The sequence below is a fragment of the Nipponia nippon genome, unplaced genomic scaffold (genome assembly GCF_047370975.1).
Source record: "Nipponia nippon isolate SJK-2023a ecotype South Korea unplaced genomic scaffold, ASM4737097v1 scaffold_9, whole genome shotgun sequence".
Lineage (NCBI taxonomy): Eukaryota > Metazoa > Chordata > Aves > Pelecaniformes > Threskiornithidae > Nipponia > Nipponia nippon.
The window spans coordinates 9456946-9475693 of record NW_028262413.1 but is presented as its reverse complement, the minus strand read 5'-3'; the positions used below and the strand labels follow the sequence as shown (position 1 = coordinate 9475693).

Below are 18748 nucleotides of genomic sequence, written 5' to 3'. Positions count from 1 at the left end.
ATACAAAAGGCAAGAGAGAGATGTTAGATAACAATCTTCTAAATAGAGCATAGCAATATGAGTCACAGATACATACATGGGGCTTTGTAACCTCATTCAGCTTAATTTACACCCCCAATTCCCCATTGTGCATCATTGACTGAGTCTTATAAATTTAGAGTCCAACTGTGCTGCAGTCCTCGTGGTCCCTGCCTAGAGCACAATGAAAAGAAATCTCCAGCATTACTCCGATGCAAAAAAATAAGTTTAGCTAGAAAGAACTGTTCTGTACAGAGCATCTGGAAATAGCAAAATGCTGAATCCCATCAGGAAAATAAATCTTGCTCACAGCAAAGGCTGATTTCACAGCAGAGTGGAAAAGAAAACATTCAAAAGGAAATACAAAGATTATAGGCGGGATAGGATAAAACAATATGAAACTTAATGGGAGAAAACACATCTATCTTATGAGGAAATGCACTTGGATATTGCCTTTTAAAATATAAATGAGCCTTGGACTAAAGTAGGCTAATCATTAAAGGCATGTTTCTGATGCTATCAGCAGAAATACTTCTGTGCAGAGCAACATAGTTTGCCTTTGGGGTTTATATTTGTAGGTGCCAAATTTTCCTTGGGACTTAACCACCATAGTATGAATTCTCACAGCCCTTAATACCATGACAGCGAGCTACAAATAGTGCCGTGCACTGAAAGGTCCCTTCATGACTCACCAAGGCCCCAAGGCTGCACCTGGAGATGGAGGCTCAGCACATGGGTGTGGGAAGAGGAGATGCCTGCTGGGGCCATCACAGCAAGAGGCGCTTTGTGGTCCCTGTTTCCCCAGAGCAGCTTCTGCCACACAAAGAGGGACAGGCTTTGCTCCTGCTTGTGTGGCTGCCTGCAGAGGGGCCTGAAGAAGAGCTGAAGTAGCATGGGCTGGGGATAGGAGCACGACTGGGAGAAAGGACAGAGCAGGGGGGAACCAAACCAGAGCACAGACACTGCCAGTACAAAGCACACATGCAAGAGGTATTTCTCTCAAAATACCACCGTTAGCACCTTGCCATGGCTCTTTTGCATGATGTGTGTGGCAGGGGCGATTGCAGGGAACACAGCCATGCTTCCAGCAGCTCCTGCAGAGCTGTGCCGGGCACAGCGGTCTGCTCAGTGCCCCACCACGCATCTCGGTCATGCTGTTGGTCACAGCCCATCGAGCTGCAACACCTGCTCCCCCTCAGGTTGCTTCATCTCCCTGGATCAGAAGTAACAAGGCGTCACATTCAGCAGCGTGACTGGTGACAACTTTCCTCCACCTGCAACCAAGCTGTGAGCTTCACAGCTATGTACCTTTCTCTGGTGAAGGGGGTATCCTCTCTGACCCTCCATCGAGTACTGGCTGCTCCCTGGCAATGCCTACCTACACTTTCCCCTTTACCTGAAAGACAGGAGCCCATTAAAGTAACAGCTTACAGACCCCGGAAAAAAAAAAAAAACAAACAAACAACAAAAAAAACCCCATAGCTAACTTTCTGGCTGCAAACACACCCTACAGCCATGTTGTTTCTCTTTTGGAGGTTTGATTTTTCAGAAAAAAATAAAAATAAAAATCACAGGGTGCAATACTTCTGATAAAGTCTGCTGCTGTAAACAAATTCACCACACAAGCAGAGTAGGCAATTCTTCGTTATTATGCTGCTAGTAATCCTACTTCGTCCTTAAGCGTGGATTTCATTACATCAGTTTTCTGTCTACACAAAATACATACAAATACATTTGTCCACGTACATCCAAATATATTTTGTATGTGACCAGGAACAGAGTAAGTACCTCCAACCTAGATTTCTTTACTTAGCAGCGGGTACTTTCACATTTTCAAGAACAGACTGTGAAGGCCAGAGGTATATAACAGAAAGGTATCACAAGAGAGATTATTTCCAGTGAGTGACTGGAATAGCTCATTGTGAGCAGGTTTTTCTGATCATGAACAAACTGGGATATATATGGTGCCTCCTGTGCATTTAACAGTGTAAGTGAGATCTGAATCAGGCCTTAGAGCTAATAAATTTGTTCATTTTAATTAACACAGCAAGAAACACCAGTTGTCAGTTTTCACATCCATGATGTGATCTACTGGACATTGACTAAGTTGTTGCATGGTAATTTGGATATTGTGTACGGAAGGCAACAGTTTGTATTCACACAGTATGATTAATGGAATACAATTCTTGCTTATCACAGAAACTGTATGCATTTCTATATAAACTGCCTAGTCCTACACTTGCTTCTATCAATATCAAGAGCAAAAATCCTGTTGAATTTGTCTTCCAAATCTCAGTTGCTCTGCAAAGTAAAGACACATATCTTATTTACACTTTTCTGAGGAATTAGATTCAGACCAACATTCTTCCCAGTCTGTTTTTAACTCAATACAATAGCCACCTATATGGGACATATGAAAATAGCAGACCTTTTGAAATGTGAAAATACGCAGTTTCCCTCAAGGCTATAAAAATCAGTGGGAAAGCCAAGATCAGAACTAAGAAATTTTTTGCCCCCAGCCACAGACTCAAGTTTCTGCAAAATGCTGTCTACTGAGAGTCATGCTCAGAGCATCCTTAGGTTGATATTGCTTGCTAGTTTGCATAGAATTGCTTTGAGACTGATTTTCCTCCTCGTAATACGAGGTATAGAGAATCACTTCTTGAGATGATTTTTAATGGGCACATCATTAACAACTGTCACAATAAAAGGTACTTCATGTTTAGTAGACATACGATTCCAGCCTTGATTCAGTCCATGATTTCTTCCTCTGAACAAGCCTATTTTTAATTAACATATTTGCAAATGTCGGCCTTGCTACAGTAGGTACATGTTTCTGCTTGTGTCTGCCTCACATCTTTAGGCTATATGCAAGGCTAACCTAGCATCCTTAACATGTACCTAATTATTTTGCTCAAACTTACGGGTGAATCCAAAGTGCTTTCCTGTATTTTTAAGCAACATGTGGTCAGTATTGTCCACTGAGATTCAGTACTAGCTGATGGTCCTCACCAGGAGGAAAACATCCCTCATTTATGGAACAAAGCCCAAAACATTACTAAGAATTGCATGATTGAGGGGGTGAGTGGTTATCTTTTAAACCTGAACCCTTTGCTTTATTAATATCTTGCTGTCTTGCCAAATGCCAGTGTCTACTTCCTACCTCTGGGTGGGGTCAATCCTGTCAATCAGATGATCAACAGACTATCACAGGCACTCAGCTAACTCTGCAAATCACAACCTGTCCACTCTAATCCTCAGGCCAATTCAACAGCTCTACAACTGTGTGTATGTCAGAGCCTAAAACAGCCAATGTGGAATTCTTCTCATTACTGCTGTTTCTTACTAAATCACACAGAAATGACATGCCTGAAAAAAAAAATTTAAAAATGGTGATTTGTTTCCACATAAAGTTATTTCCTGCGAATGCTTTCACATGTCCTTTGTCTAACATAATTTTCATTAAAATGAAATATAGTCATAAAAAACCTGCAGAAAGCCATGTGTATTACCCAAGGGGAATTATAGCGCAATGGCGTTCAGCTAGCTTACTCCAAAGGTCTCCTCCAGATCCCAGTGAAGAAGCCTGAAAATCTACCCTGCCCACCTCACCTATCAGAGTCAAAAGGAACAGCCACCAATACTTAAGGGTACTTAACAGCGGCATTCAAACTTTTCATAGTGTTAATGAGACAAGAAAGAATTCATGAACAGGTACAAATAATACAGCTTCATCCATCTTATATTCAAGTAATATTTACTATGCCCTTACTATTTGTACCCACCTGCCAACATTTCACAGAAAATAAAGCTACAGGCAATTACAAATACTGTCACGTAAAGCGGTTTATCACATTTGTTTTCAGGTTCATACCTTCTGCTAAGTCATCTAACTGAATAAAGAAGTACTGAATAATAAAACTGAAAAATTATACTACACTGAAAGGAAGCTTTAAACTTCTGTGATTGCACAGTGTGTAGACATCTATTTCAACCCATTCAGACACTTGCTTAAGAAAGTTTCAGAAAAAAAAAAAAAAGAACAAGCTCAGAAATCCCTAATGATAAACTAACCTTTTCATATAGTGCCCTTGATTTCCAGGGTTTCAAAACTGGATTAACCACAGTAGTACAGATGGGTATATTCACTGTGCTAATCCACTGAGTTCAGTTCAAGTTTATTATGCTAAATACACTCCATGAGGATTTTATCTTTTACCTGCACCTTCCTGTGCTTAGTGAGACTCTTCTATTCATCAAGTATGAGAAGCATAAGATGGGGTGAAACCTGCCTTTTTAATTATCTTGTACCAAAGTAGCCCCATGATGGAGCTGAACAGCTCAAATTCTCTTATTTTAGAGCATCTCATTATCTATGGAAGATCATGAACTGAAAGAAAAGGTATGCTGAGCATGCTATTGATTACAGCTATATTTGCCATGATTCAGTAAGTCGAAGTTTCATACACCAAATATTAAATTACTGAAATTATGCACTGGCTCATCTGCATCCATTTTTTATTCACTTTTATTTGGCTGAACATTTTAATCTTACTTACACAGTGACTAACTAAAAGTAAATGACGCATTCCTAATATTATAAATATGAAAAATAGGGTGTGCTCAGGGACTGCAGTTGAATACATTAAAATCACTCAGTTTGCTAGTTAACATATTTCCATCCCTTTTATGTACAACCTTTCACATTCAGTTGGCAGACTGCAAATTCATGGCCTTATAAAACACACTGTCTTGATTTTCTGTTGTGACAGCAGAAATTGTCCAAAATCTCTAACAGTTTCCCTAAAGGAAGCTCACTAGCTGGTACTTCCCAGGTGCAGCACAATCTGAATCTGAGGTGAACATCATGTCAAATTCCACTCATCTGTCAATGTAGTGGATTATTTCTTGAGAGACTGAAATTGGCTGCCTGGGATCAGAACACCATCAATCTTATTCATGTAGGGTGCAGAGAAGCTGCCTGAGAAAGGCTCGCAGGAGGGAAAGCTTGGCTGTTTCTAAGTAGGTGATGAGGCAGCTGTAAAACCTTCACTCTATCTGTATCACATCTCTGAGTGAAAGATTTTGTCATTTTTCACATTTCCCCAACACTTGGTATGCATTCAGCGTCTTGCTGTTCTTGCTTCATAAAAAAGGTGATTTTTCAAGCTTAGGCAAGTGTTGCAGAGCTCTGAATCTGCCCAGCTCTCATTTTTTCTCATAATGTCACTTGTTTCAACTGATTTTACAAAACGAGGTTACATTTTCCTTTTACCTTTCTGTTTAGCTGGGCTGTTTTTCCCTGTTTCCTTCACCACTCAAACTTCAAATACTCTCAAACTTTCAGTGCCAGCTAGTAAACATAAACACCATTAGTTAATCTGATGCTCTAACACAGCTACCAAGAGCTGGTCTATGAAAGATTTAGGTCTATTCCATCATACTATGCATATTTTATTACAAGAAAGCAAGACAATGCCAATACCTATGACTTTTGGACAAAAAAAGTAGTTGGGAAAACTTTGAGTCGCTAAGGTTGCTAAAGATCTGCGGTTCAAGACTGTCCATCTTTGAAGGTATGCCATTAGATTAAATAACATTAAAGTATTATTTGCCACATTATTAAACGATTCATCACTGAGTTAACTGTTTCCATCTCTCATTTCTAAAGCTCTTAAAATCTTTCCTACCTTTCTTTGGATCCAAATTTGTGAAGCAACATTCTTGGCCAATCTAATTTTAACCAGATAATAATACTGTGCTAACATATGCCAACTCCTCAATTTTTAACCCGGCACATACTTCAAAACACAATTAGCAGTTGAAAAAAAGTTATGTGATCCATTTCTGTTAATAAAACCACAATAAAACTACTAATGTGCAGTCTCTGTGGATCATAACAGTCAAAGTCAGCTGCATTCTCCACTGCTAACCTGTGGTATTTATTCTGACTTTACAGGCATTTAACTCCATTGAAAGACAGTCCCAAATTCTCCTCTGGGCTGCACCTTTGCAACCCCATCAGTTTTCAGAGGTAAACTTGAGAACCTTAGAATAACTGTCTCTCTCATTTATGCTAAGGCAAACACCAAACCTCCAGTAAACACTAGCGACCATAAGTGAGATTTGGCACCAGTATTTTGAGTAACAAACCCATGTCCAGTTTGGGTTAGATACTGCAAAGTTATCCAAACTTACGCTGTCGCAATGTCTTTCAGAGTTATACATCCACTCCAGAACTGCACGAAATGGGGAGAAGGGGAGATAGAAATAAGGACAGAGAAACTAAATGGTTACCCAAAACAGGATTCCTGTGTTGGGAAGTTGATAGAAGATGACCTTAAAGGATGAATATTCTAACATCAGATTGGCAAAGCACAACATGTTAGACCGACGCAGAAAAGATTCTGTGCAACATAAAGGCAAGCTACTCATAAAAGTTAAATCACAAAATCCATTTTATCATTATTCAATCATTTATCAAGACAGACATAAGCACGGGCAGAAAGCCTGCAATCTTATGGCATCCCACAGCTGATCTCGGTCCTACCTGGTCTGTGCAGGTGATGCTGCTGGAAAGTGTGATGGAGGGACCCCTGACAGAGCAGCATTGCACAGGCACTTATCCACAAATACAGGACCCAGGACATTGCAGAGACCACTGCCATTCTCTAAACAAAATATTAGACAGACATTATTATCCATTGCCTTACAGCACACAGAATAGTCAGCTTCCATTACAACAGTATTTTTTAAATTCTTTTAATTTTTTTTTCTTTTTTTACTCCTTTTGCTAAATGTCTTTTGTCTCTGGGTTATTATTCCCTCCTGCAGGATGCAATTGTCATACAACAAAGGTCATGTCCAAAAAGGACAGCTAAGGTAACAAGATTTCAACACAGGAGCCCCTAGATAACTTTAATAATTCACTGGTAAAAATGAAACTGTAATGATCTGAGGACTAAAAAAACCAAAACCAATGTAAATAGAAGGCTGGAAAATATTCCCATGCTGGTCCATAACTGACTTTACAAGGGAGTTTAAAAAAATAATAAAAAGAAAACCACACGGCCAGCTAAAACACCCATGATGCCCAGACAGTATCCAAACTACTTTAAACACATTACAGATAGGCATACAACATCATCAGGTATCTGAGATGCATTTCAAAAATACTCTAGCCCCAGGACTGGAAGGCTAATAATGACCCAGAAGGTAACAGATTCTTGTTTTTGGCTTTTGTGAGCATTAATTTTTAATCATGATGCTGTCTGCTAAACAAAGTAATTGTTTCTCAGAATTATATTCTAATCCCCAGATGAAATCAGCTTCCTTTTGTTCGACCTGTGTATGTAAGGGTATGGAGTATGGCCAGACTGAATTTCATAGGTACTCTATAGAAAATCTGATCTTTTCACAAAGCAGATTGTGTCACAATTTTTTAAAGATTCCTATTACAAAGGGAAAGAGCAATTTCTTTGTCTCCCAGTGCTGGCATACTTGGCCATCCAATATAGACAACTGATTTTTCAGACTTGTATTCATTATTGTACTAGGTGGCTAAATTTCCCTCTGACTTTTTAACTTCAACAGCTCTTTCTCAATGCTTGCAAGGATCAGGAGGTTTGCAAGGCTCAGCTACGCTACGCATCGTCCAGTTCCCTTAACAACACCTTCTGCTGCATTTCATATTGCCAAATTAATCAAACTTCAGGCACTCTCCTTGTTCAGCCAATGACATGATGCCATTTTCTATCTAATAATCCAATCAGCTGAACATCATTTTCACGGAGCAAAAAAGACTTTGAAAGATTAAGTCTCTCATAGAAAAATCACGTCCTTAAAAAAGAACTAAAAAATAAAAAGTCTGTATGTGATATATCGGGGGATTACTGCAGTAGGAAAATTAACAATATTAAAATAGTGGAGTACAGTGGTAATAAAACAGATGCATATAAAATATTTTTTTGCACCTGATTTTAAAGAAGCAGACAGTATTTGGGAAGCTTTTTAAGTCTAATTGGCTACAAAAAACTACATAAACTGACAAGTATAATTATTAGAAAATATCAAAACATTATTTTGATCAGCATGAGGCTGTACTGAGTGTTTGATGCACTGCTTAGCATACAATTAATTTCATTTCCAGCTGTTTACTTTGCAGTATACAATGTACTTCCCCCCCCTCTCTTTTACACCTATTTATCTTGCAAAATAGATTCAATTCCCTCAGATCAGGGAGCTCCCAGTAGGCTTCCCGTGTCTTCAGGAATTAATGCCTTCTTGTCATATTTGGTGCTCCCATGCTTTTTATACAACAAGGTAAGAGGGAAAGGTGACTCTCACATAGGGATATTTCAGGTATTCAAGTTATTTAAACCAAACTTTAAAAATCCTAGCCAAACAGCAAAGCAAAGCCAAACTTCTACAGCCTGCTAAACACTCCTGTGTTTTTCCTCAGGCATCATATTCTTAACCACATGGACAGCAGATTGACTTAATGCACTTTGGCTTTATTGTTAGCTCTCTGCTTCCCCCTCCCCCCCCCCCTTTTTTAAAATAAAAAACCCTTTCTCAAACTACCTTTGCTCAAACCCCAGCATTTCTCTTACAAACATTTCTTCATGCACTTGTTTGTCAGCAAACTGCTGTCACATACATACTTTTACACACAGATCATCTTATCATTAGTAAGAAACACAGCAGTGAGTATTCCTCCACTTATTATCTGACGAGTTCCAGATCTGCTTTCTGAATCTTAAATCCTAAAGAAGCTCCTTACCTGAGTAATCCAACCAAGAGCAGAGCACTCTATTAGTGTTCATTGGAAAAATCTAACACTTTTTAAATCCATCTGTATCACAATAAGGGATTTTTAATAGCTTCCCAATAATCTTCTTTATCAGGATTAAAAGAAAAAAAAAAATCGCTTTCGTTACAAATCCTGTTCCCAGAGTAAAGAAGACATCTGAGCTCTCAGACTCTGCCGTCAGAAAAGTGGCCAAGGTTTGAGGGGTGGAAACCTTCTCATTTTCACCTTTAAATCATCTCCTAGCATCACCTTCTGCTTGATCAGACCTTTGAAGTGATCTTGAGATAATTTGCAGCTTCCAGGATACTTAAGGATGAGGAGCAGTTTATGTTTAATGACAGAGCAGCCTCACTCCAGCGCGGGCAGTGCAGAGTAAGGCAGCTGTACGTACACTGCTATACGATGCTGTAAGTACCGTAGCCTATTTCAATACATCCCTGCTTGGGAAAGTATCACATGCCTTAAAGCGACACAGCCCTCGGTTGCAAGCCCTAGCCAGGCACTCCGCTAGTCGCCGGGGCTTAGCAACTGGAGCTGCATTTAAATACCGGCACTCAGACTTTGCACAGTGCAGAAGATGAGCCGGTTTTGTCTGCGAGGAGCAGGTATGAATGGGCAGAGGAGGGTGGAGAGCACTGGTGGAAAGGCAAAGCCGTTGGAGAGGCGCAGGACTAAATACCCAATGAGCAATCTGGGAGATGCGTTAATTCCGCCGGCAGAGGCTTTATTCCCCAGGCGTTGTTCTTGCACTTATTCGCAAGAGGCAAGTGAGGCTTAAGGGAGTCTCTCCCATTTCACAGGAGCGCAGCACATGCTTGTGAACAGGGAGGGGTGGTGCAGGGAAAGTGTAACAAGAAACAAGGGAGAGACAGGGGAGGGCAGGAGACTCTCACACACTCCCATAGGCTTTCCAACACCTTGCCACAACTCTTGAGCAAAATCTTTCCTTCCAACTCAATTTCTGATGCATCTCAGCAGACAATGGGGAAAGAGCTCTGATTTATTCCTCCTAAATGCTAAAGCTCAGGTACATGAAATTATTTATTACAGTTATTTATTTATTGTCCACATCTTAAGTGGCCATTTACAGGAATGGAGTGGTTTTCTCTCACTCTTGTACCATATGTAATTATTTTTTAAAGAGCCATTGTGTAGACTTAATACATACCATTCACTTAGCATTACAGCTCTCATGTCTGCCTACAAAAGAAAGAAGGCTTGGAGACAAAACAGAAACTTCCATTTTAAGAGCTGAGGGTGCATGCTATACCATAACGTGGGAATTTTTTTTTTTTTTCCTTCTTCATAACCTGTGTTAGAAGAGTGTCCTGCCTTCACTGCTTACCAGCTCCAGACACCAAACAATAGTAAATAATAACAGTAATAAGTACCCTTACTCTCAAGCACCTCCTTCTCAGCACCCAAGGACATATATCTCAGTGGAGACTCTCACTGAGAGGTGCAGTGAGCTTACTTGACAGATCATACACTCCTTTGGAGCTGCTGTATTTTATTGGGTAATACATATTAAGAGATTGGCCCTGCAGACCAACAGGAACATTACGCTGGTCTCTGCCACAATGCTCAGAGCAGCTCTTTATTACAGCCTTGAAACAATAAAGCAATCGTCGCGGGGGGGGGTGGGGGGGGTGGTGGTGTGGGTGGGTGTGTGTGTGTGTGACAAAGTGACACAGGAGAGCACTGGCAAGTGGAACCTCCCCACACCACAGGCCACCACTGCAGCATGGCTCCCATCAGGTCCCTGAGCAGTGCTGGGCAGGAGGGGTTGGCTCAGGACATTTTTTTCAGGTGTTTTGTATGAAAACACATGGCACAAGTATGGTTGGGGATGTAATGTTCTGTTTAATAAAGGTTTTCTTGTTTTCCCCAAGAATTTCCTTAGACACTGGAAGAAGGCCAAGAACTGGGGCAGTTGCTGCTACTTTCTGGCCTCAGAAGGGTCTAGAAGTGTCCAAGCAAGCTGATGAGAGGCAACCAAGGCACACCAAGTACCATGAAGTACTGATGAGCAAGGAGCTAGGACCCAGGATCAGGTGCAGCCTATAGTAGTAGGTGGTGGGTGGCAGGCTGCTGTGGCTTGCTGCGAAAGCCACAGGGAGGCTCAAGACCTTCCCTCTTTCCATGGGAATATAGGGAGCTTTCTGCAGCACCTGAGAGGGGCAGGTGTTGGGAATTTATTTTAAAATAACACCTGTTTAACAAGAAGCGTTCCCTCTAGGGCTTGCAGGGAAACAACAAGGGAAAGGGTATGGAGTGGGGAAGTGTGAAGCAAGAGGAAAGAGATGGGCCTCAAGAAGCAAATAAAATCTTCTAGGAAACTGAAAGGCCTTGTGGACAGCAGAAGGAATCAGACAAATTGTGACCACACACCTTGGCAGAGTAGGCAGAGACAGATTTATGCAAGATACAGATTTATGTAAGGTACAGCAGAACTGTCACTCTGCCAAGCACTGCTAAACTCCCAGCTCCATGAGGCTAATGCCACCGTAACCCCTGACAGATGCTGCTATTGCTCAGGACAAGCTCTGCAGAAACATGGGACATGTTGCTTCTGCAGGGTAGAGGGGAGATCAGAGGGACAGAAGAGAATATTAAACAGGCTGCGCTTGCAGTCTCTTCCCTGTCCTGGCTCCCAGCATCAGACAGAAACAGAGGAGTCCTTGGCAAATCTTGCAGAAGCATCCTCACACCTGTTTTGATGTCTTCGCTGCCAATTTTAACTTTCAGTGGACCAACAAGACACAAAACAGCTCCTCTTACCCTGCTTTGAGCTAGGTGCAGTGTCATCTTCACCTGATGCTTTGGTTAGCCTCCTCACTTCAGGAGTCACTGGCTTTGACAGGAAGTGGATGATGCTTTACATGCGCCCGTGGGCCTGTGTGTTGAATGTGGGGCTACTAAAACTGACACATTGGAAAGAAAATAGGAAGGAAAAATAAGACACTACGGAACAGTCTGCACATTTCAAAATCCTTTGTCATCAAAAGGGAAGGCTGAAAGAGTAGTTCGTCTCTAGAAAGAAGGTAAATGGGGCAAAGGGTTGTGTCAACCATCCTGTGCAATGACAGCTCCCTCCAGCACTGGGGCAGGACGGATCCAGGCCCTGCAGAGGGGCAGAAGAGCCTTTGGATTACATGGTCTATGCCTGGCTGCTGGGAGGTGAAGTGTCAAAAGGAAGTCCTTCCACCTCCACTCTGATACCTGATGGCAAACAGAAGAAAGGACAGAGACCAGGACCTGAGCTATCCTAGTCAGAGAGCACAGAAAACTGCCTATCCACAGCTCTGAAAGACTCCATGGGGTTGCTGGCGAGGTTGCCAAAAGCAGACCATTACACTGGCATAATATTTCCAAGGTGAAGGTAGGTTGCAAGGGGTCAGCAGGCATCAAACTGCCATTGAGACAGGCTGCCTCACACACACGAGGATTGTATTCGCAAGGAGAATAGCCTTTTCCTCCTGGTTCCACCATTCATCTACAGATGCCAAGTGAATGACAAAAATATGCAAATAAAAATAAATGCTCTTCACTGCCTGAACCTCTATTTATCACAATTTTCTGTGCATACAGAAAAGGAAAGCATATGCAACTCAGGCAGACTCATGCAGACAGCAGATTGGTACTTGCACCCAAATAAGGGTCTCTGCCCTCTACTTTCTGCATGCTGCCTCCTCTGCCTCTCTCTCTACCTCCCCCACACGCTCCTTTTCCCCATGTAGAGATTTAACACGACAAATCCCAGGCGTGTATTTTACAGGGTCTGAAGAAGGCTTGCCACCTTTGAAATGCAAAGCTCATTAGTTCTAGTGCTCCTGGGACAATGAAGCTTTGCTTTTCACAGATTGTGTTCCCCATCCCTCCCAGCTGCTTCCACCCACCCTACAACATTCTTTCCTATAGACTCAAACTCAGTCTTGGTTGCTGCCTGGGCAACAGGCAGTGCACATTGCAGCTCTTCAGTACCTACATGTTGCTACCCCAGGTGAGCCAAGTGTAGTCTAACAGCAAGTTTTACCTTACCTCCACCAAAAGCCAAATTACTGACTCTCTTGTCTTATGTCCACGACATTTATGGAAGCTTTTTTTAAAATCTGACAGAGCAGAAGTTTTGCTTGGCCCCTAGCCTCCCCGTGCAGCTTGTCTTCCATTGAAAGCCAGCCCACATGGAAAACCAGCAGCTGTGTGCATGAAGATCAATCTGCCTACATGTAATAGCCTGAACAGCAAGCACGAAGCCCGGAGTAAAACCAGCCACACAGCAACCCTCATCCAGGTCCCTAAGCCTCCCTGTATGTTTCTGGCTCTTTGTTTCTTTCCCCAGTGGAACAGGGAGCACAAACACTAAATCAGGATTCTTTTGGGACAAGGAGAGCTCAAAATCTATGGGCTTCCTAGTAAGCAGCTGTGCTTTGCCCAGACAAACGCTTATGTGCCATGTTCAATACATACAAGTGTAGCAATGTTCGACATTTTAGATGCACATCCCCTGTGCTCAGCCAGATGCTCACAGTGGTGCTCTGCTTCCTTTCTAGCACTTTCAATATATTCCCAGGAAAACCTTCCCTGCCCTGAGACTTCCCTTTCTCAGACCCCACCACTTTTCCTCCTCTCTTGAAGGAGGTCTGGTCCAACCTCAGTGACTGAGCTGAACTTGTTTCCTTTCTATGTCTTCTACAACAGCATTAAATCCTTTAGTCTCTATTGCCAGGCTTTCTTCTCCTTTAGCTTTTCCCGTGGCAAGAGAAGATGCACTGATTTTCCTAGAGGTAACCATGATGACCATGCAAAGCTCAGACAGAAATCTACACAATTTTTCACGAAGGAAGAACATCAAGAGGTTTGGTGATTCATCTGGCTGCAACCACAGCCTCTGCTGGCCAAACACAAAGACTGTACACAACAAAAGCTAAAGAAGCATAGCTGAACAACAACATGGGCAGAGAAGCCATTTCCCATGGGAGCCCAGGGGCTGGTTCAGACAATTATTGTCCCACCTGCAGTACAGAGTGCAAGGAAATTTGCTCTGTTCCCAGCATGGGTGCAGCTATATAGGTATAGGGAAGCATCCAAGGACACAGCAACACCAGGGAACAGCATAACACACTCAATGGAGAAGCTCCGCTTGGCGCCCAGAAACGTAGTGGCTCCTTCCTACCCTCTTATCTCATGCCACATTGCTGCAGCACTTCTCTCCTTGCTACCTCAGCCACACCAACCTTGCTTAGCAGAAGCAGCAGTTCTGTCAGCCACCCCCCTACCCCCAAATGTACAGGGAAGATCCAACCAGCAAGATGTCACAGCCAAAGCCATTAGAAAAAAAAAAAAAAAAAAAAACAAACATGACAAACCACAAGAGCATCATAAGTAGCTTGTACTGGAAAACAATGAAGAATTAAATAACAAGTCTGAACATTGACAAAATCAGGGATAAGTGAGAGCAGATCACAAAATGAAAGATTTTCACAGTTATTTTTCCTAGCCTACCTTAAAGGTGCTGCTATTCCTTGTTAAAGGGATGTCTAGTCTTCACAATTACTGTGTTTGGGAGGCAAAGATTCTGCTTTTTACAGCTTTTCCATGCCTAAGAAAGGAGAGAAAGAAAAAAAGAACACATCTATATTTGTCAAGGAAGTTTATATCAAAAAGTTTGTGTCCTAGTTATTTTTAAAGTATGTAGGACAAGGCACAAAAAAATCTCAACCCTTATCTATAACTTGCTATTAGCCAACACGATCAGTACTGGCTAAGGATTAACAAGATGAATTATCTGTGCAGTTTATTATCTTCATGCAACAAAATCTCAATAGCATTCAGTATATTCAAAATATAACAATAAAAACGTGACTGTGCTCAGGATATCATGGCAGGTAATAATAATAATAATAATATCATGATATTATCATATCATAACCTTCACATAATGGAGATGAGTTGTTTATTTAGTTTCAGTTCTGAGATACCAAAAAGCAAAGAAATCTAAGTTAAAACAGCCCTAAAGTGATGCCAGTCATGTTGTTCTTGTCAAGTAGTGATACTGTTATCCTTTATCAGCTATACATTAGCTGGAGAGATCCTCCTGATCTGAAAATCCAGAATCTCCTCTTATTGATTCTCAACTTTGCCATAGTACAAACTCAAGAGCCTTCAGCCCAGACATTCTTATAGTAGCCTAGTTGAACCCATTACATGAAATACTGTTGAAATACTCGTAGTTTCAGAATGAACTATTGCTATTGTCAATCTGCAGTTGCCTTTCCAGACCAGCTAAAGCCACATTACGTGCAAGACCCATCTACAGCAGACAAATCACGGGTCAGAGTGCATGAACTGAAAATGAGTATATCTATAGTCAGAGAGGACACTTGATATTTGATTTATCAGTTTCAGTATGTCAAATATCAGTCCCCAAGCACAGGTTTAATATTTACTTTTTCTGCTGAAAAGTCAATTTTTACATGAAGTTGCAAGTGTTTTCAATATTCACAACATAAATAAATCCAACAGAAGCAAAGCAATTGAGACACTCTGGAAGGCAAATTCACTATGGTGAGTTCAGACATGGTCACTGGGCTGTCTTCACTCCCTCTAGGCTTGCTATGTTCCTATCTTTCAGTTAAACTTAACAAACAATAGGTCTCCATTATCTCCAGGTAATGGAAAAAAAAGGAGGCTTCAACAGCAGCTAAAATGAGCCTCTTCTGTCAAAGTTCACATAGTTCAGACATCAGCATAGAAATGGGGCTATATAAGAAACAAATTTCTCCCTATAGCATTGCAGAAAGTCACCCCTGGCTCAATACCCCATCTCCTTCCCAGCTGTGCTGTGGCAGACTCTCCCCTGGCCCAGCCAGCCAGACTCCCACCTTCTCCTGGCAGAAGGAAATTAGTAGGAAAAGCAGCCAGGAGCCATAGCAGAAAGGTTCCCACACAGAACAAAGCTCAAAATTTCTTCCCAGCAACATTTTCCCAGCTACCCCCACCCCTCCCCAACATCACTGGGAAGGGAAAGAGCTTCTCCAACATACCATGAAAGCCTAAATCACAAACACAACCAGGAACCCACTCCTCCAGCCCCAAAAGTCTAGTTCCCAAGTACCAACCTTGAAAAAACAGGTCTGAGCTCACAGGCAGGCTTAGCTCTTTTTTCTGTCCCCTCTTAACTCAAAAACTTCTTTTGATGATAAATTTTTGGCTGCTGCCCCCACTCCTGGAGCAAACACCACCATATCCCCACCCTACTCTTCTCACCTCCTTCCACAGATAAGAAACTCAAACCACCTGAGCCTTTAAAGGGCCCACAACCTGGCAAAGGGATAAGCTGGTTTAAAGGCTCAAAAAACTATCATCAGGTGCAAAGTACTTTTTGGTTAGAGTAAATCCCAGTGACAAGGCACAACCAGGCTGATTTGGGAAATATGCCAGGATGGTTGTGCTGTGTGCTACGGAACACTGTATGGAGCTCTGCTAGGAGCTTAATGTCTCTCCTGGCTGTGAAATGTCTCCAGGCACCCAGGTATGCCTGGGTGCTCCAGCACACACCAAATGCACATCCTGGCACAACCCAGCACCTGTGCTCAGAAACATCTTATTTTGGAAAGAAAGCTTTGGCTGGCACCTCTACAAAAGGAAAATGCAAGGAGCCAACTCAGCTCTGCAGTGTTGCACTTCTGGTCTTTGTAACTCCAGGTGCTACCCTGAAAATAGCACTTTAAAGTCGACTAATTCTGTCTTGGCCCCAGCCGCGGAGGAAATCTCAGCTCTTATATTACACTAGGGGATTGATCAAATAGCTTATTTGCAAACCTGTGTATTTGCTTCCACTTTATCACAAAGAAAGCCAGTGGTGGAAAAACATTAACAAATTGAGAGGTTTCTTTGCTGCTTGCCCCCTGCAGTGTGAATTCTTATAATGGATTCACTATGTGATCTTAAATTATATTTCAGTTTATTACTTCTAAAATGCTTTGGATTCTGCAGGGGCACAGTGTGGCTTCCACACACCTATTTTAGCATGCTTGAAGATCCTCAGATTAGAGGTGCTACCTAAGGCAATTTTGATTATGGATGAAATACACCAGTGTGCAATACTGTAGCCTAGAGTTTTTAGGAAAATCCTTGAAAAGATAAAACAGGCAGACAGGGACAATTTCTGACTTCAGTTACATTCATGAAAAAAACCCCACCCAAACAAAAAAATTAGAAAGCAATACAAAAGACTCCCTTAAAGAGGTGGAAATGAGGGATTGGGGAAAGTTCTCCCACTGGAACAAAAAAAAGTGAGAATCAGCATGAATATATGATATAGAGCAGCCGATACTTCCCTGATGCCATCACTTTAACAAACATAATACCTTAAGATTTAATTCCTTGTCACAGCTATGGGCTTTGTCATTATTTAAGAAACGCACTCCAAGCACTCTCTTCCACACCTCATCTACTTGTTTGCAGGGCTGGGCAGAGAGCTGCAGCCAGAGCCCCGTGTGCCGTACTAGTGCTGGAGATGGTTAGTTTCCGACTAAGGAATTAGTGCGTGAAATGAGCATGGAAAAAAAATCATATACTGTTCTGCCTTTGCTTCAAAACAGGTTGGTTGATTGACAGCAAACCCTATGTAATAATTCCTTCCAGGCAGATGGCAAGATCACGATTTGCTCTTCAGTTGCAATTTTCTGCTGCCTCTCACAAGCAACCTAGCTACATTATCTACCAATAAGAAGGGTCTGGGCTGTTTTATATGTGTTTTACAATGCTCACATCAAAACATATGGATTAATATTGTGACTAGCTCTCGTATTCCATTTTGTAAAAATTTGCCTTGAATTTGCCTCCAACATCTCATAGCTGATCATATGTAGATAATAGCTTCAGAAATCCACACAAAAGCAATTTGTAAATTCCTACACCACCCCTGACAGACAATACTCTTTTGAACGTTTGCGTAGGTGTTGAAAATCTTGCCATACATCTCGAGCTCTCTCAGCACATATTGTTTTTAGGCTGCCATCTGCTAATGCACAGTTCCACCCTAAGAGAGATTCAGGAGTGCTCCAGTCTCCAGTCTGTTCTGTTTTCAGATTTACTCTTTTATTTCTTCCAATTCCCAACACTCAGATTCTGTCATTCTTAACCCTGACTGTAGTTACAAAGTTCAAGAGACCCATTCACACCACTGCTAATTTTCAGTGATAAAGAACATTTATTGAATGCGTATCCAGGCATTTGCTTTAATGAACCAAAGCAATACTTCGCACAGTGCTGTCCCTGGAAGCAAATCCATTTGTCTCTGTGTCATCTGGTATGCACGTAGAGAGGTGCTGGGCTGATCAGAAACTTTTGAAGTACTCATTCCCAGTGTGGGTATGCTAAAAGCATGTGTATTAAGTTGGTGGCAAGGGAAGAAGAGAACTCCCAAAGAAATAATGTGGGTAACATCTTGAACAAAGCAAGCCATGCACATCACAGTGCAGAACGTTGGGATCTAATTATCATAGTAAATAAGGAATGATGAACATTATACTTGACTGATTTTGTTCTTCACTGAAATTGTCAGCAGTACTCTTTTTCTTACTGCTGATTTTGCTTCACTGCCAAGCACATTAGCAAAATTTATAAGATTATATTTAATTCTATTTTTTTTGCTAGAAAACAAATTTATAAGGGATAATTTAGGTTAAGTTTGCTATGCGGGATCCATCACTAAAATATATTGGAAGCTACAACTTTAACTCTAAGAAACTGAGGAGTATGTTATCACATGCCAGCTGAAATTTATCTGCTTTGATCCTTTTTTATATTCCTCTTCTCCCACACATCCCTTTTACTACCCCACCTTCTTCTCAGGTTTTCAAAGATTTTGTTGTCATTTGCTTCTGAATAAAATACTAGATTCTTTTGGCA

The 18748-nt window shown here is 41.6% G+C and overlaps 1 protein-coding gene across 3 annotated transcripts in view; it reads right to left on the bottom strand.

The window, feature by feature from the left end:
* TAFA1 (TAFA chemokine like family member 1) overlaps positions 1-16035 on the bottom strand; it is a 241215-nt gene extending 225180 nt beyond the window's left edge. The window contains exons 1-3 of one of the 3 annotated variants that reach the window (XM_087744174.1): positions 15952-16035; positions 14336-14432; positions 6569-6689 (exon numbers count right to left, since the gene is read on the bottom strand). In XM_087744174.1, the coding sequence (XP_087600300.1) occupies positions 6569-6686 (118 nt within the window). In that variant the 5' untranslated portion in view covers positions 6687-6689; positions 14336-14432; positions 15952-16035. Of the gene's footprint in view, positions 1-6568; positions 6690-8800; positions 9652-14335; positions 14433-15951 lie in introns of those variants that run through there. The other 2 variants (XM_087744175.1, XM_087744173.1) reach the window with 2 other exon arrangements.
* Positions 16036-18748: the final 2713 nt, after the last annotated feature.